At 34.2% G+C, this 15,427-nt stretch overlaps 4 protein-coding genes across 5 annotated transcripts; 1 reads left to right on the forward strand and 3 right to left on the reverse strand.

The window, feature by feature from the left end:
* Positions 1 to 672: 672 nt before the first annotated feature.
* LOC109538948 (probable ATP-dependent RNA helicase DDX46) lies at positions 673 to 8,889 on the reverse strand. The gene is made up of 18 exons (XM_019906394.2): positions 8,751 to 8,889; positions 8,421 to 8,675; positions 7,111 to 7,213; positions 6,910 to 7,047; positions 6,548 to 6,782; positions 6,326 to 6,488; positions 6,006 to 6,217; positions 5,785 to 5,949; positions 5,474 to 5,701; positions 5,193 to 5,335; positions 4,861 to 5,010; positions 4,484 to 4,680; positions 4,276 to 4,419; positions 4,004 to 4,176; positions 3,654 to 3,866; positions 3,406 to 3,579; positions 3,095 to 3,294; positions 673 to 1,263 (listed from the first exon to the last, which is right to left on the reverse strand). Exons 1-18 carry the CDS (start codon positions 8,759 to 8,761, stop codon positions 1,021 to 1,023), a joined length of 3,147 nt encoding a protein of 1,048 aa, XP_019761953.1. The 5' UTR covers positions 8,762 to 8,889; the 3' UTR covers positions 673 to 1,020.
* A 1,011-nt stretch (positions 8,890 to 9,900) lies between these two features.
* LOC109538949 (transmembrane protein 203) lies at positions 9,901 to 12,985 on the reverse strand. 2 transcript variants are annotated; one of them, XM_019906396.2, is made up of 3 exons: positions 12,711 to 12,985; positions 11,918 to 12,083; positions 9,901 to 11,585 (listed from the first exon to the last, which is right to left on the reverse strand). In XM_019906396.2, exon 3 carries the CDS (start codon positions 11,402 to 11,404, stop codon positions 10,991 to 10,993), a length of 414 nt encoding a protein of 137 aa, XP_019761955.1. In that variant the 5' UTR covers positions 11,405 to 11,585; positions 11,918 to 12,083; positions 12,711 to 12,985; the 3' UTR covers positions 9,901 to 10,990. The 2 variants fall into 2 exon arrangements, with proteins under 2 accessions (XP_019761955.1, XP_019761954.2); XM_019906395.2 differs by having other exon boundaries at positions 11,373 to 11,585; positions 12,711 to 12,982.
* A 404-nt stretch (positions 12,986 to 13,389) lies between these two features.
* LOC109539012 (elongation factor 1-beta') lies at positions 13,390 to 14,403 on the forward strand. The gene is made up of 2 exons (XM_019906521.2): positions 13,390 to 13,612; positions 13,782 to 14,403. Exons 1-2 carry the CDS (start codon positions 13,533 to 13,535, stop codon positions 14,359 to 14,361), a joined length of 660 nt encoding a protein of 219 aa, XP_019762080.1. The 5' UTR covers positions 13,390 to 13,532; the 3' UTR covers positions 14,362 to 14,403.
* LOC109539013 lies at positions 14,343 to 15,427 on the reverse strand. Its single transcript, XM_019906522.2, has 2 exons — positions 14,771 to 15,427; positions 14,343 to 14,721 (listed from the first exon to the last, which is right to left on the reverse strand). Exons 1-2 carry the CDS (start codon positions 15,071 to 15,073, stop codon positions 14,437 to 14,439), a joined length of 588 nt encoding a protein of 195 aa, XP_019762081.1. The 5' UTR covers positions 15,074 to 15,427; the 3' UTR covers positions 14,343 to 14,436.

Raw genomic sequence — 15,427 nt, forward strand, 5'->3', positions numbered from 1 at the left:
AAAGCCGGTGATTAACATTCAAAATATTCCTGGAAACATAGGAAATGTATTGTATAGTCTAATCGACTCACATAGTATAACATGCGATGAAGATTACAAAAATTTACGCAAGTTATCATATTTTCGAATTAATTAAATTAAACTAAGCGAAAGTTTTCCACAAGCTGAAAAAGAAACAAGTCAAACAAATGAAAAAAACATAAAGTTCGATGCATTTGCCGGACGAATTGATTAAGAAAATATAAACATTTAGTAGTCAGTCACGCTTTAAAATAATTAATAATTACGTTATCAGCCGGTCAGCAACCAAACAAAACCAACACACCATTTTATCGCTGGATGTAACCGGCATGTCTGCACAAATACCAGTTAATGGACTTTATGTATAAAGAACCGAAATATGATAACATAAAACCATGTATATTTTACACCTTCACGGTTTTTCCTGTATATATATTATTTTAAACATACAAAACTTAAAAGCGGTAAATACCAGCGTATTATAGAAGAGAGTTAATATTGGACAGGTCAATCACCTTTGGAATTGCATTCAGATATTCAATGTGAAAAGAACACATTCAAAAGGGTATCTGAAATATGACCTCAGACTACCGAAACTGATTGAACAAGTCACTTGTTCCCTGAAATGACTAAAGGAAATTTAAAAATAACTTCTAGCTAAAATTTTATTTAATAGAAAATGTTTCATTTCTACACATCATAAAAGTCAACACGATTTTTACATTGCAGATTGTATTAAATTTAATCGCGCACAATTTAAATAGAGGTTCAATTAGGAAAAATGTCTGTATATATTGTACATAGTATAGATATTAATGTACAGTGCACAAACTTTCTTAAGTGGTAAAGTTATACACAAACACCTCAACAATATATAACGCGTATTGATCGATAAAACCAAAAGAATGTACTCAAACATTGTCGATAAAATCGAAGCATTTGAAATCCGAGTGTGTCTAATAAAGACACTGAATACCTGAATATAATCATTGGAAAATTTTAAATTACTTTGTATCTATTTTTGTTAATCATGTGGTGCCCGGACGTCTGCAGCTTGAGCAATTCCTCCTTGATTAATCTGGTGATCTCCGATTTGGCTTTGGAAACTGCCATATCTGAAGTACTTTCAATTGCAAGATATAACTTGCGCTCCCCTTCTGGGGGTGCTTTTCCAGTCGGAACATAAGTACCTCTCACGGTGATACCGGCTTCTGAATATTCAGAAATTTGTGCTAATGCCTCCTGAAACAAACAGATCGATTTTTTTGAAGAAAATGTTTACTCGCAAAATATAATTGAAGGGAGTAGAAGCAAAACCGCCTAAGTGCAATATTTTGCAAAACTGACTTGAGTCTTAACTCGTGTTCTCCATATTTGCTTCTATTTGATAGTAAAATCGCCAAGGTAAAAACCATAGCTTGACGGCCTTTTTGGTGAACAAAAAATTTTATATAAACGAATCTCGCCAGGCGTTTGGAGTCAAAAACGCCTAAGTGGCACTTGTTTTGCTCCTGAATGCATTTTTGTTAGAATATTACAAAATTTAATCACAGAGATTAAGTGATCAATTATATTTTTATTTTCAATCGATGTCTTTTGGATTAACAAAAATATTGGTAAGTATAAAAAATATTATTTTGAGACAATGATATTACTTATTTAGACTCAGAAACAGACCCATATGCCACGGACGAGGACTCTGATTTGATACCAAGTGAAGATGAAACTCATAGAAGTGATAATTCCATATCAGATTTATATAACATTATATTTATATAAGATTATAAAGCTACGTAGTAGTGGTTAGCAATTACTGTGGGTAGAGTTTATGGATTAGAATGTAACGAGACGTAAGGTTAAATTTCTATTTTAGTAGCCCCTAAACAAACTCGAAAAAGAACAATCAATATTAACCAATGGAAAATAAATGTAATAAAGAAGTATAGGCTTTCTGGTCTTCTACTAAAAAAAATAAAAACAAAACTTTGACGATTAATTTTTCTAAATAAACCTTTTTTGTGACGGTTTTGCTTCTAACCCCTTCAATTTTGATTAATTAAGTAAACAAAAAGAACTTAATAATTTATAACTTGTTTTTGTGTCGAGCCTGTGCATATCCACAAATACTTTGGAAACTTTCCCATATAATTATTAATTCGATAAATATTATCACACGTCTTGTCTGGTATGTGTTTACAGTTCTGTTTACATTTTTCACTTTGTAATAATATTTATATTTTTCGCTTATTAAAATATTCGCAATCTAAAAACTTTGTCTCATAAATAATGTTCTTCATAGCAACAATATAAAACAGAAAGCGTCCAATGGAAATAACATCCGCGTTTATCAGTTATTGGACAATATATTGACAATAATTGAAACTATCTCATAAGATTGCTTAATCATTTTAAGTAACTTAACAAAAAAAACATTGCCTAATATTTATTTATTTGCAAAATCGCCAAAGTCAACTGTTATATTTCCATATTTAAATTTCTTGATTAAGTGATTATCATCCCACTATGAATCATGATATAAACTATTCGAACTTCATCATGTATACGTTGTGGCAGCGTTATTGAATCCCTTATAAACTTCAGAGGAACTTTATGCATATAAACATAAACACATAAATTGACCTTTTGTTAGAACTGTTTAAAACATTCCAATATATTTCCAATAATTCACATCTGGAGAAAAATACACTCTTCACCCGCGCAAACACACCACAACGGCGTAAAATTGCCAAGAAGTAACCAAGATCTTTTAATCAATAAATCCTCTTTTGTAATGACTACTAAAATCAGTATAACAACTTTTATATACGCTTTAGTTGTATTATTAAATTTTTAAATAATTGCGTCATATTATATTGTCACACTGAGCATCAAAAAAATATGTTTTGCAAAAAAAGTAATTGCAAACCGATTGATAGAATAAATACTGTTAAAATGTCCATTTTGGACGGTACCACTCAATAAGTGGATTCTTACTAAACTAAAATAATTTTTAATAAACCTTGCATATGGTAGTAAGGCAAAAAAATGTATAGTTTTTTAACTGAAAACTTACCTTTGATGTAACTCTCCATCTGGCTTGTTGTGGGAAGTCATTAATTTCCAACTCTTCTTCATACTTTCTAAACGTCTGTTCGGTGTCTTCGTCCATACGATCTTCATCGTCTTTGGGCTGGTAGTTCAATTTGTTGTTCAGTTTCGCCGCTAGCTGCTCAGCCACCGTCTTTGCTGTTATTGGAAGTGCAGAACTGCTACCTACATATAGGCATAGTTTTGTAAAATAACCCACTGTGTTTGGGAGATGTTATTAATTGGCTACTACCTATTAAAAAGGACGAATATATTCTAAATAAAGACAATAATTACCTTTGAGAATAGACTCAGCGGCTTGTTGCGTAGCGAATTTGGCATCAAAATTTGTACTTTTCGTAAACGTGATTTTCGACGCAAGCTTCTTAGCCAATTCCAGTTTATTAACAGCTGACCCGCTAGAATTCGCCGACGCTTGGGCGGCAGCAGCTGCAGCTGCTGGGCTAATTCCTATAAGAACAATTATTTTAAAGGTTGCAATATAAATTAATAAACTAGATCGAAAAAATGTAAGCCTAACTCACCGAGAGGAGCCTTAATTTCTTTTACAGTTCGTTTGGTTGCAAACATGCTTTCAATTTGCTGGTCAATGTCCTGTTCCAAGTCTTCATCGTCGCTGTCTTGCAAACCTAAAGCAGCCTTCTGGAACTTTTTCCGCTCATTTACAGCTGCAGCTTCGTTCTCGTCAAACTTAAAACCTTTGCCGCTAAAACCACCCCCAGTATGCACTCTTTTTCCTTTAAAAAAATTACATTATATTCGATCTACTTACGATCTACAACTGATTGTTTCTGGCTACGCGCCGCTTACTGTTAGAATTAATATTTGAGTAAAAAAATTACGAGCTAATTAAATTTAACGATTTAACTGTTACCTTCTGATTCTAATTTCGATTTGTAATCATCCCACAACTTCCTCAAGGTTTCAGGCACATGGAGAGTTGCTAACTCAAGGGCCCAAATTATATCGCCCGCATATCTGCCCTGTTCAGGAGTAATAAAAGTGTAGGCGAACCCTTTATTTCCAGCCCTCCCCGTTCTTCCACATCTGGAATAAAAAAAATATATTTTCAGAATAAGCCACATTTATGCCAAGTTTTTTTTATTTCAAAATATAAAATATTGGGTTTTCTTTTGGACACTTTACCTATGCACATAATCTTCATAATGGTTTGGGCAATCGTAATTAACAACCAAAATTAGTTGTTTCACATCAAGACCTCTTGCAGCTACCGAAGTGGCCACTAATAATTTTATTTTTCCAGACTTGAAGTCAACAATCGTGGAATCCCTAAAAAGTAGTTACTTTCCTCATAGTTTTGCGTCCTTTCAAATAATCAGATTCCAAATCTTACCTATCAAACTGATCTATACCTCCGTGTAAGCTCATGCAATTATATGATGCCCTCATTAATTCTTTCAGCAAAATATCCGCATTTTCTTGCTTATCCACAAAAATAATAATACTTCCTTGCTCTTGAAAAAGTCCTAAAAGCTCCAAAAGTTTCAAGAATTTTTGCTCTTCTTCTAATACAACTACGTGTTGCTCAACCTAAGAACAAATGCACTTAATTAAAACACAAAATGTAATGCTTTTTCTTAAAATATGTGATTATAAGTGAGTAAACAATATCCCCATTTTAGCACAAATTGAACTATATTCGCAACATTGATCACTACAATTTAACCTGACTTTTCATGTATTTTTGATTCCGTATCTAAATTGTTATACCTCTTGACAAACAACTGATCGCCCTCCCACTTGAACCTCGATAGGTTTCATTAAAATCCTGCGTGCCAGAGCTTCCATTTGCCTTGGAAAAGTTGCACTAAACATAACAGTTTGCCTATCTGGGCGCACATTGTCTATGATTCTCATTACCTAAAACAGAGTTAGAAAACAAAATGTAGATGATGGTAGAGAAGAAGATATTTTAAAGTTTTGAAGCAAATTAATCCAAAAAAATAGTTAATTAAACATTTAAAACCCAATTAAAACAATAGAAAATAGACACATAATAAAGAAATTGCAAAATGGACATTTAGTTGGCAAAAATAATTTACCTGCGGTTCAAATCCCATATCAAACATTCTATCAGCTTCATCCAAAACTATGTAAGTAACTCGTCTTAAATTTGTAACTTTTCCACTATTTGCTGCCAACATATCGATCATGCGGCCAGGGGTACAGACTATAATCTCGGCACCTAAATAGTTTACAAACATTTAGATAAAAAAATTACTACTTAGTAACGTCCAATCTCTCAACAGAAATGGAATAAACGCAGATTATACCATACAGCAACTACGCTTTTACAATAGCAAAAGTATGTAAAATGCCTTACCTCGCTTCAATTCTGCAATTTGCTCGGATATTCCCGTACCTCCATACACGCACACTGCATATAAATTTAAACTTTTTGTAAACTTCTTGATATCTTTGCCTATTTGCATGCACAACTCCCGAGTGGGAGTCATGATTATTGCGATAGGCCCATCGGTTTCCTCCAGTGGAGGCTGATCGAGTATATGTCGAAACATCGGTAACAGGAAAGCTAGAGTTTTGCCGCTTCCTAAATAAAGAAAAAAAAAGTACAGAAACAAGTAACAATAAATATCAACAGTCCATTCCATTAATTCGTCTTATTATACCTACCAGTTTTCGCTATGCCGATAAGATCTCTTCCAGACATTATAGCGGGAATCGCTTGTGTTTGAATTGGCGTAGGCTTGTCGAAGCCCATCCTCTTTAAAACATTGAGCTCTTTAGTTGAAACTCCACATTGCGCCCATGTTTTTATTGGCTTTGGGCATCCTTTACCTGTATAGTGAACATTTTTATGTACATTTATTTTCCAAAGTACATTTCATGCATACCTTTGACTCTAATTCCTTCTAATTCTTCCTTATATGCATCTACCTCTACATTAGTCATTTTGCCTATTTCTGGAACTTCTACATAGAAATTCTTCCTAAATGAAACATATGTAATATTATTGTGGTCTATTCGAGCTAAATCTTTCCTTTGTTTATTTGCTATATTCGCTGCTGTATCTTTCAAATCTTCTGCTTCTTCCTCTGAAGAATATCTGAAATTAATTTAATAAACGGTAGACGGTAGTTGAGCAGAATAGTGCTTGTTTGTGCAAATTGTCTTGTTAATATAATTTTTCCTAATTAGCTGATTAATCACTTACTCCAATCCATCTTGATTTTGCTCAATAAGTTCTCCTTTATTTTTGTCTACCTTTTTCTTTGCCACCCCAGTCACAATTACAAGTGACCCTTTTTTGGAAGACCCATTTTTATTGCCCTTTTTCACATGGATTTTATTAATGTTTCTTACTTCCTCTTGTACACCTAGCAATTTTAACTATATATTTAATAATCGATTTTACGGAATAAACTAATGTTTATACCTTGCATAAATGCGTCCAGAGGATCGACGTCATCGTCATCCTCTTCTTCATCATCTTCTTCCATTTTTTCAGTGTCAATTGTGGGTTTCTCTTCTGGCTCCTCTTTCTTCTCAACCTCCTCGACTTTTCCATTTTCTTCCTTGACGGTTTCTTCCTCTTTTTTCACCTCCGACTTATCATCCATTTTATCCTCATCTTCAGAATCATCTTCTAAAGACCATTTCTTTATTGCTCCCTATAAAAGGAGCGAAACAAGTTAATCCAGATTTTAATTCATTTCACCAAAATTGCTTTAAAAGCAATTTTAAAATGAAAAAGAAATAACCGTTTCGAAATTAAACTAAAATACAAAATGTCCATACTTGTGATGAATTTGAGGAATCCGATTTAGATTCCTTCTTCACAGAGTCCTGCTCTTTTTTTTTTCTTTCAGCCCTCCATCGCTCTATTCGTTCTCGCCGCTTTTGCATCTCTAATTCCAGTTTTTTTTGCTCTTCTTCCTAGAAGGTGTTGATTTTTTTAAATCACTTACCTGTAACTAAGGGGACAATTTTAATACTAACCTTATCCAAGTTTGCAGGATCAAACGACAACCCCGAATCATCTTTTTTTTCTGGTGTTCGCGATCTAGAGTTTTTTCTTTTTTTCCTGTCTTTACTTCCAGCTCTGCAAACACATCAAATAACAAGCATTCAAGTAATATATAAAATGATTCAGCATGCTGTTCGTTCAGAAATAGAACTACATTTTATAGTATGGCTCGTCAAATGTACATTTAACATACTGAAAGCGCAAACTGTAAATTGAGAAAAATGGCAATTTCAGAGCACATTTAAACCCCATTGTTTTACACACGAAAAAACCGAATTCTTCAAGAACATGTATTATGATAAACATTAATAAAAGCTTGAATTTTTTGTATTTGACTAATCAAAGAGCTATATGATGATATGATCTATGTCACCAAAACTGATTTCTTGCTACTTTGACTTGTTTTGCTACTTATATTGACCAGTACATTTTTTCTTAATTTATTGGCTAGTGTACGTTTTTAGATTTTTTACTGATGTTTTTTATTACAAAACACAAATTTAAACCACTAATATTGGAGCGTTTAACTAATATGAGTTTTTTTGTGTAAAAAACTTACTATTGGACATAAAGGCGACGGATTGATGGGCAAGACGGATACAATTGGATGGTTTTTGGAACAATCGTATAAATTAAGTGAAAGCACATACAAAATATATAAGAAAGTTCATGTAAGCAATCGTTTGCTCCCGAGATACAGAAAATCATTGTTATAAATATCATTTTGCATTCCCGTTGCTTGCCGCTTTTGAGAAGATCTTATTAGATTATAGAATCTTAATATCAAGGGGGTATCTCAATTCGTCGAATTGTAAAAGAATAAACGGTTATAAGAATGTACAGAGCGGTATGTTTTAGGACTCACATAATCTTTTACTACGTGGTTCGTCCTTGTACGCTAATTGAATCTAAATGGTTTTCTTTTTCATTTTTGACTTAATTTAGAAACTTTATTGACTTGCATTTTTTCTTATGTGCATCAGCTTCCGAATTATTCGCAAAACAGTAGGTATCACCCCATTTCACCAGTTGTTCCAATAACCATCCAATCTTGCATATTAATAATTCGTCCTTTTTGTGATGTTTTAGATTGTTTAAAGTGTGTTGGCACCATTTGCCTTTATTGGATTAATTTGGATCATTGTGTTATTATTCAACAATGAACATTAACTGGCTAGCTGACTTCCCGGTGCAAGACACCTCAAAGCTTCCTCTAATAGATCTCAAAGCCAACCAATCACTTTGCTGAATAATAATGCCTGTATCCAAGCTACTGACTGACCTTCTATCTCTATGATCCCTGCCCCTGTCTCTATCCCTATCTCTAGATTTACTTCTATCCCGATCTCGCCTGAATCTATCCCGAGACTGGCTCCTGTTTCTTCCCCTGTCTCTTGACCTATTTCTCTCACTGGTAACCTTATCTTTTGAGCGACTTCTTCGCCTGTCCCGATCTCGAGACCTGCTCCTTCTACGACTACTTTTAGTGGACCGTTCTTTACTTCTGGATCTAGATCGGCGAGATCTTCGCTCTGGGCTGAAGATTAACAAAACATTTGATAATATGTTATAAAAATCAATTGAATTAACGTGAAAAAAACATGCAGCTTACCTTCTAACCATTGAAACTTATTAGGGAATAAGAGTAATTGATAGAAATTGAAGAAATTAAATATTTGGTAACTCTTGATCAACACTGTCATACGCCCTAACCTAAAAGGAAAATAACTTGTTGTGATGCCTTGAAACTGTCAACTGCGCATGTAGAGTCAAGTCTGTTCCGGTCAAAATTTAGACAGTTCATTACATTTATTTTATTACGATTATTTTTGAAACTAATAAATATTGCTTATATTGAAGCGATTTGAAAGCTTTTACAAAGCGATTTGATGTAAATCAGAGTATTATTGTGACATGAAGATCAAGTCCACAGTAGAAAATTTCTAGGGCTTATTCCAAAATCATGGGCAAAGAAACTGACAATTTGAAAAATTTGCAAAAGTTAAAGGGTAAGTAAAAAAGTCCCACAATTTCTTACCATTCAGAGAAAAAACCTCATTTAATGCCTGAAAGAACATTTTTTTGAACAATTTAAAGCTACATAGTACAAAAAGCAATTACTATCTTACTAGTTCTATATAATATCCTTTCAATGAAATAGTCCTGGTAGGTTTTCTTACCTTATGCTGTTGACACCATTAACTAACTATTTGAGTAGTAATTCCAGCACGCTTTCTAGATTCGCGTAGCAAACAATATTTATTAACTAAAAATTAAGAAAATTGGCGGTTATTCCAGGTGCGACAATTTCGCGTTCGAATGAAACAAGCACTAATACCATGCATGGCAAGCTATTTAATGTTTTGATCAGGTTTTCCTTGATTTCGAACTTTTATTTTTTAAATTTTGTATTAAGGAATGGCTTACAGAAGCGCTGCTCTCTACCGATCCGATCTGTTTTGCTTGGTCAACTTTCGTTGATTTTGAACTTAATCAACAAAACCAACATGTGCAAATTGAGCCAATAGATTGTTGGCCAAATTTCTGATTTCGTTTTTTGCTCATCTTTCAGTTTTTTTTTAACATTTTAAGTGTTACTATTTTTTGTGTATTTCCGTATGAATGACGCCTATTTTAAATCACCATGTATATTTAGACATTGTTGCCTCACTTAATGATTAGCAATTCTAATGAATTCTAAAAAACCTTCAACTGGTTTTTCATGTTTGGTGTTAGAGCTTGTTCCTAGCAAAACGATCTTAAAAGTTGCTTATGTTCCTTTAATGTGTACTCAGCCATCAGCTGTTCTTGGCAATAGTTTACAAAATGTTTAGAAGATATTTGATGAGGAAAAAGCATTCGTTACACATTATATTAATCTGAGAGATTAACGATAGCTCAAAAATATTTATTTTGCGAATACATACATATACAAGCTGTTGAACGTTAAACAAAAATATCCAAAATGACAAACTTTTACAAGACGCAGTTATTTTTTTTTAAATTGTAAATATCAGATGTATTTTTATCTATTGATTTCTTGCGTATTGAAGTTTTATCACTTTGCATTTTTGACTTTATATACAAATACATGTTTTTTGCTATATACAAACTTTCAAACGTAAATTATGGCTGCTTTCTCATGAACCCCTTTGTATTATAATATAACGTAATTACTAATCAACATACATCACCCATATGGAGGACATGTTTCATGGAATGATAAAAAAGTGAATAGCGCAAGTAATACAGGGTGTCTCTAAAAGCCTATTGAAAATAATATCATAATTAATTTTCTGTGTTCATTCAGGCATATCCAAATGCTCGTTAAAAGAGCATATTTTTAACGTCCGGCTGTAACAAATATTTATGACCATATTTGTGTATCTACGGGTATTTTATCTGTCTCTTAAAGCATCCCTTCTCGAGATACTTGATGTTTAAAATTCACTGCATCTCTATAGGGATGTTACTATTTATACAGTTTCACAGAAAGGCAGTTTGAACGTATTTTCATATTCAGTCTTTGTAATGACAGCAAAGATTAAATCTGAAAATGAGAGATCACTTCAAACTTTTAATAAAAACAATCAATTTTTAAAAAATGCAGTTAGTTATTAAGAGCATACTTCAATGTGCATAGAAAATGATAAACAACTTTAAGATTGCGCCCCAAAAAACCACTCGCTTCAAAATATTATGCAGATGGCATTCAAAATAATCTGCATTATGAACAAACTAATTATTTTCTTAGATTTGTGAAACTGTATTTCGGAAACCGTCCACTTTTACAGTTTAGACTTTCGCGCACTGAATCACTATCCTATTCCCGATTAGTTATAACGAAAATAGTTAACTCTGTTGGCATGCACGAACAGCAATTAACTGCAATAAAATATACACCGGCGCAAATACCTCTGAATAATCTAAACTAATCTGAATTAGGAACTTTTTACAAAGCAAAAACTTAAAAACAAATACGAGACTTAAAAAGGTCACCGACCAACACAACTTCATTATGCAGAATTTCAGTGTGGTCTCCATAATCATTCGTATGAAAACAATAATGCAGAAGTAGGCGTTAAGAGCATCTCCTACAAAGAGCGGGAGAAAAATCAGCCACCAATCATTATTATAAAACTCTATGTCGGGATCGAATTTCACAGCCAGCATTATAGTGAAAGTCAATAAGGACAAGAGGGTGATCCATATTTCAAACACTGTAAGCCCCAACCATTTTACCATCTCCTCTATTGTGAAAAACATATTACTAATCACTAATGCACGTAAAGGGGGCAATGAACTGGTTGTTATTATGTAGATTCCACTGGTTCAGAGCCTCCGGCTTGTTTCAGAAGATCTGTTCTAAATACTCGGATTCTTAAGGCAGAGTTGAATCTCTTTTGCATTTCGTAATCTGCATCATCAACAACTGGTTCCAGATCATCTATAATACAACCACACATTAATTAGCTACAGAAAAACTCGTATTGCAACAGAGAATTGCATAATACGAGAAAAAGTATACAAAGAGAGTACCTATACAGAATGGTGCAACCAAGAGGTGCTGGAAGATTCCGATTTAATTAGTAACTTGTGATTCAAAGTAAAATTATGCTTAAGAGGATGTTACTTTAAAAAAGTTTGATATGCCACGGATTTTTGGGAAGACCCTGTGTTAGGTCAACATTTTTAATGGATGGCCACTATTGATGCCAAATTATTTCAAAATTATCCTTCCCATCTTGGTGTCACCACTCTGTATAAGAATATACCAACCTATAAGTGTTGTGGAAAAAGTTTTAGTGTGATATTGGTAACTGATGTGTTTTTCACACAACTGGAGAGCCAACAGTATGCCCCGTTGAATAGCAGCTCCTAAGCAATATATGATAATTTCCTGCTCATTGTTGATGATCAGTTTCGAACAAGCTTCTAAAAGTGCCTACGAAATAAGTGAAATAAGCCTCATTAGAACTACCATTTCTTTATTTCAAATAATTTATTTTATCTTGACAAGTTCCTGAGATAATAAATAGAAACCTGGTTTAAGGTCCCTTCTAAGGCTTAGCTAATAAGCCATTGGCTATCGATGTTTCTAAATATTGCTTCAGAACACCCCGGTATGGAAAGTAAAGTTTAAAGGGTTGTTAATGCAAATTGTCAGACTTCTGATCCCCGCTGAAGAAGTGGGAATTTTCTATAGAGAGGCGGTTATTGGATGAGTTTTTGGCCATTGCGTGTTGAGGATTTCGAAGCATTTGCTTTTGTTTGTGATCCGGTGGAGAATATTAGAAGTTTTCTGTCCTTCGCCTCGTGAGGCGTGTTTGATAATTAAATCACATGCAAGAAAATATTGAATGTCTTGACTGAATATATTGGTGTATTCTTCAGAAGTGAAGGTTTGTAGAAGGAAATAATTAGTATTAGGGACATTTCCTAAGATAATAGAGGTTGAAGAATGCAGTGTCCTTTCTCCGAGATAGTTACTCATGCATTGTCCAATGCAATGGACCATTTTAAATAAAAAAAATCTACTTAAAATAGTTAAGTAATACTACTAGATGGATACCTTGCTGCTTGTTTTGGTGCTCACATAGATAACATTCGAAGCAGTTTCAGGCTTTTGGGGCTGTCTCTTACGAAACACTAAATTTGGGTTCAAAGGCCTGTTCTGTCTCTTTGGTTTAGCAGTCTTATGTTGCACCTCAGACTCTTTGTTATTTTCTGCCATTACATTTCAGATTTTCCGAGTTTCAAAGTTGCAAAAAATCAAGAAAATCAAGAAAACGTCGCAATGGTAATGAAATAAGATGAAACAGGTTATGAGCGTTTTTGAAAATTCCTCTTCTTTCTCTTCAATATGAAAATTATTTGATAGAGAACAGCTCATGAACTTTATATTAGAAGAAAATTTGTAATAATTAAGTGAAATGTTTTAATGCAAATTTAATTACTTTCCTCTAGGCATTTCGATAGCGGTTTTCAAACACATTTGGCAATTTTGCAATAATTGAAAAATGACAATAGAGTTTAATGTTAATAGCACATTGCCAAAATGCAGATTTTCTCTGCAAGATAATACTTTGCTTTATTACCATTCAGTAACAATTCTATCACAGTTTAGTTAATAAATAGTAATAGGCAAAATATGTCTTCATGAAAAAAGAAAATTTGTTTTCGACAAAATATTTTAGCAACTTAAACAGAGCATCTAATCCTTAAAACAGTTTTAAAATGGAAAAACCACTTACTACTAAAAATTTACATATCATAGTGGCAACATCCAATGTGATATGTGATGTGACATTCCTTCAGAGATTCTTTTCTCGTCACGATTGAGCAGCCAGCTGCCGTTATCTTTTCGTTACAATTTCTCAAATCAATCCAAAAAATGGCTTTTGGCAATCTCAAAACCGAACAAGGAGTTAATGCTCTGAACAGCTTCCTCGAGGATAAAAGTTACGTCTCTGGGTAAGCATAGTTGCATTATCTCTTAAAATAGTCAGTTGAGGTTAGATTGCGCACACGGTGACCTTAGTAAGGCTCTGTCGTCTGTCTGACTGTGTTAAGAGCCTTATGCCTTATGCCTTATACCCTTGATATTCTGGGCATTATTTCACAAAATATGTATTCTTAACAGGTACCAACCGTCCCAAGCCGATGTCGATGCTTTTAACCAGATAGCCAAGGCACCATCATCAAGTCAAGCAAATGCACTCCGTTGGTACAACCATATCAAATCCTTCAGTGCGGAAGAGCTGAAAAGTTTTGGCGCTTCGCCTTTGTCGGCAGGCAAACCCACTACAGCTCCTGCTAAAGCTGCCCCTGCCGATGACGATGATGATGTGGATCTATTTGGGTCTGATGAAGAGGAAGATGCCGAAGCGGACAAGCTGCGTGAGGAAAGACTGAAGGCATACGCAGAGAAGAAATCGAAAAAGCCCGAACTCATCGCCAAGTCCAGTGTCATTCTTGATGTTAAACCTTGGGATGATGAAACCAATATGAAAGAGCTTGAGAGCAACGTGAGAACTATTGTAATGGATGGTCTTCTCTGGGGAGCTTCAAAGCTTGTACCAGTGGGTTACGGCATTAACAAGCTGCAGATCATGTGTGTAGTCGAAGACGCCAAAGTCTCAATTGATGAACTAACTGAGAAAATCCAGGATTTCGAGGACTTTGTTCAATCAGTTGACGTAGCTGCGTTCAATAAGATTTAATTGTATTTTGTTTTAATGCATTAAATAGAAACAATCAGCCTATTTGTTAGTGTCATCTGATTTAGTGGATACTAATCAGAAGCCATCAAATATTTGCATGTATTTATACAGGTCTAGTCCGTTACGTATCGGGCCATTTTCTTCCTCGTCCTCGACGAGATCAAATACTCTCGGTTTGCATAAATAGCTTCTGGATTTTATAGGTTCTAGGTAGTCTGCTAAAACCGGCTCTTTGTCTCTCGTCGCATCATTTACATTCCTGGGAGCAATACGAGGTTGTTCTTTTCCTTCAAACCCTGCTAACGGTATTAAGTCCTCAAACACCCTTTCGGTGTGCGAGAAGTTCATCTGTCTGCCCAACTGAAAGAAATTGTATGGTGATAAACGTTTCCTATGGGTATATTCATACTTTCTCATCTGCAGTCGATTTGGTTAGATCTGGCATAGTTTTGCTTTTTCTAGGATTCTTGATTTCATCGATTTTCCTTGATAGTTTGAGAGAACTGTACCTTTCAGGTACATTAAACTTGACTTGTGGTTTACTTTTATAACCGACGACTTTATTGGGAAAATTAGTGGAGCTCGTCGAATTTACACCAATTTCACTTGAATTAGTCTCTTTCGAAGGTATAACGCCAATTGTTTTCGGTACTGGCTGTTCTGGATTTCTAACCAGAGTTTTCACAGCTAATGTCGATTCACTTTTTCGCATGTTCCGTTAGATAATGTTAAATTTGTTAATTTTTTGTAACTGTATATGTATAGGGCAAACTATAACCTATAGGTAAAGAGTAGGGTTGCCAAATCTCCCCCAGTTTTTGATCGAAGTATTAGCTCAGGTTATAAATAAAAGTATCTCGTCAATTTTTCCGGTTAAAAAGCTAAAAACGGTAATCCTTTACGATACAGTCTGCTGTAGCACTCGCATATGTTCGTACGCCCAGCCGAAAATGGCCACAAAATATCCCCCTTGAAAAGGATTATAAGCTGGAGTAAGTTTATCTGATTATTGTCTAAGTAATTATTTAACATAATTTCATAAAAATTCCTTAATCGAATCTTTCAT

The sequence above is a fragment of the Dendroctonus ponderosae genome, unplaced genomic scaffold, assembly GCF_020466585.1.
Source record: "Dendroctonus ponderosae isolate FM_Combo_2020 unplaced genomic scaffold, Dpon_F_20191213v2 Dpon_F_20191213_2, whole genome shotgun sequence".
Classification (NCBI taxonomy): domain Eukaryota; kingdom Metazoa; phylum Arthropoda; class Insecta; order Coleoptera; family Curculionidae; genus Dendroctonus; species Dendroctonus ponderosae.

Coding starts and splice junctions, on each gene's coding strand:
- LOC109539013 (XM_019906522.2), bottom strand. CDS start 15,073: ATGCGAAAAAGTGAATCGACATTAGCTGTGAAAACTCTGGTTAGAAAT. Junction 14,722..14,770: donor AATCGACTGCAGATGAGAAA/GTATGAATATAC, acceptor AATTTCTTTCAG/TTGGGCAGACAGATGAACTT.
- LOC109538949 (XM_019906395.2), bottom strand. CDS start 12,872: ATGGCAGAAAATAACAAAGAGTCTGAGGTGCAACATAAGACTGCTAAA. Junction 12,084..12,710: donor GCACCAAAACAAGCAGCAAG/GTATCCATCTAG, acceptor CTTATTTCGTAG/GCACTTTTAGAAGCTTGTTC. Junction 11,586..11,917: donor TTTTTCCACAACACTTATAG/GTTGGTATATTC, acceptor GTTGTATTATAG/ATGATCTGGAACCAGTTGTT.
- LOC109538948 (XM_019906394.2), bottom strand. Junction 7,048..7,110: donor ATCCTGCAAACTTGGATAAG/GTTAGTATTAAA, acceptor AACACCTTCTAG/GAAGAAGAGCAAAAAAAACT. Junction 1,264..3,094: donor GATGGAGAGTTACATCAAAG/GTAAGTTTTCAG, acceptor TGTTTGTTTCAG/GAGGCATTAGCACAAATTTC.
- LOC109539012 (XM_019906521.2), top strand. CDS start 13,533: ATGGCTTTTGGCAATCTCAAAACCGAACAAGGAGTTAATGCTCTGAAC. Junction 13,613..13,781: donor GATAAAAGTTACGTCTCTGG/GTAAGCATAGTT, acceptor TATTCTTAACAG/GTACCAACCGTCCCAAGCCG.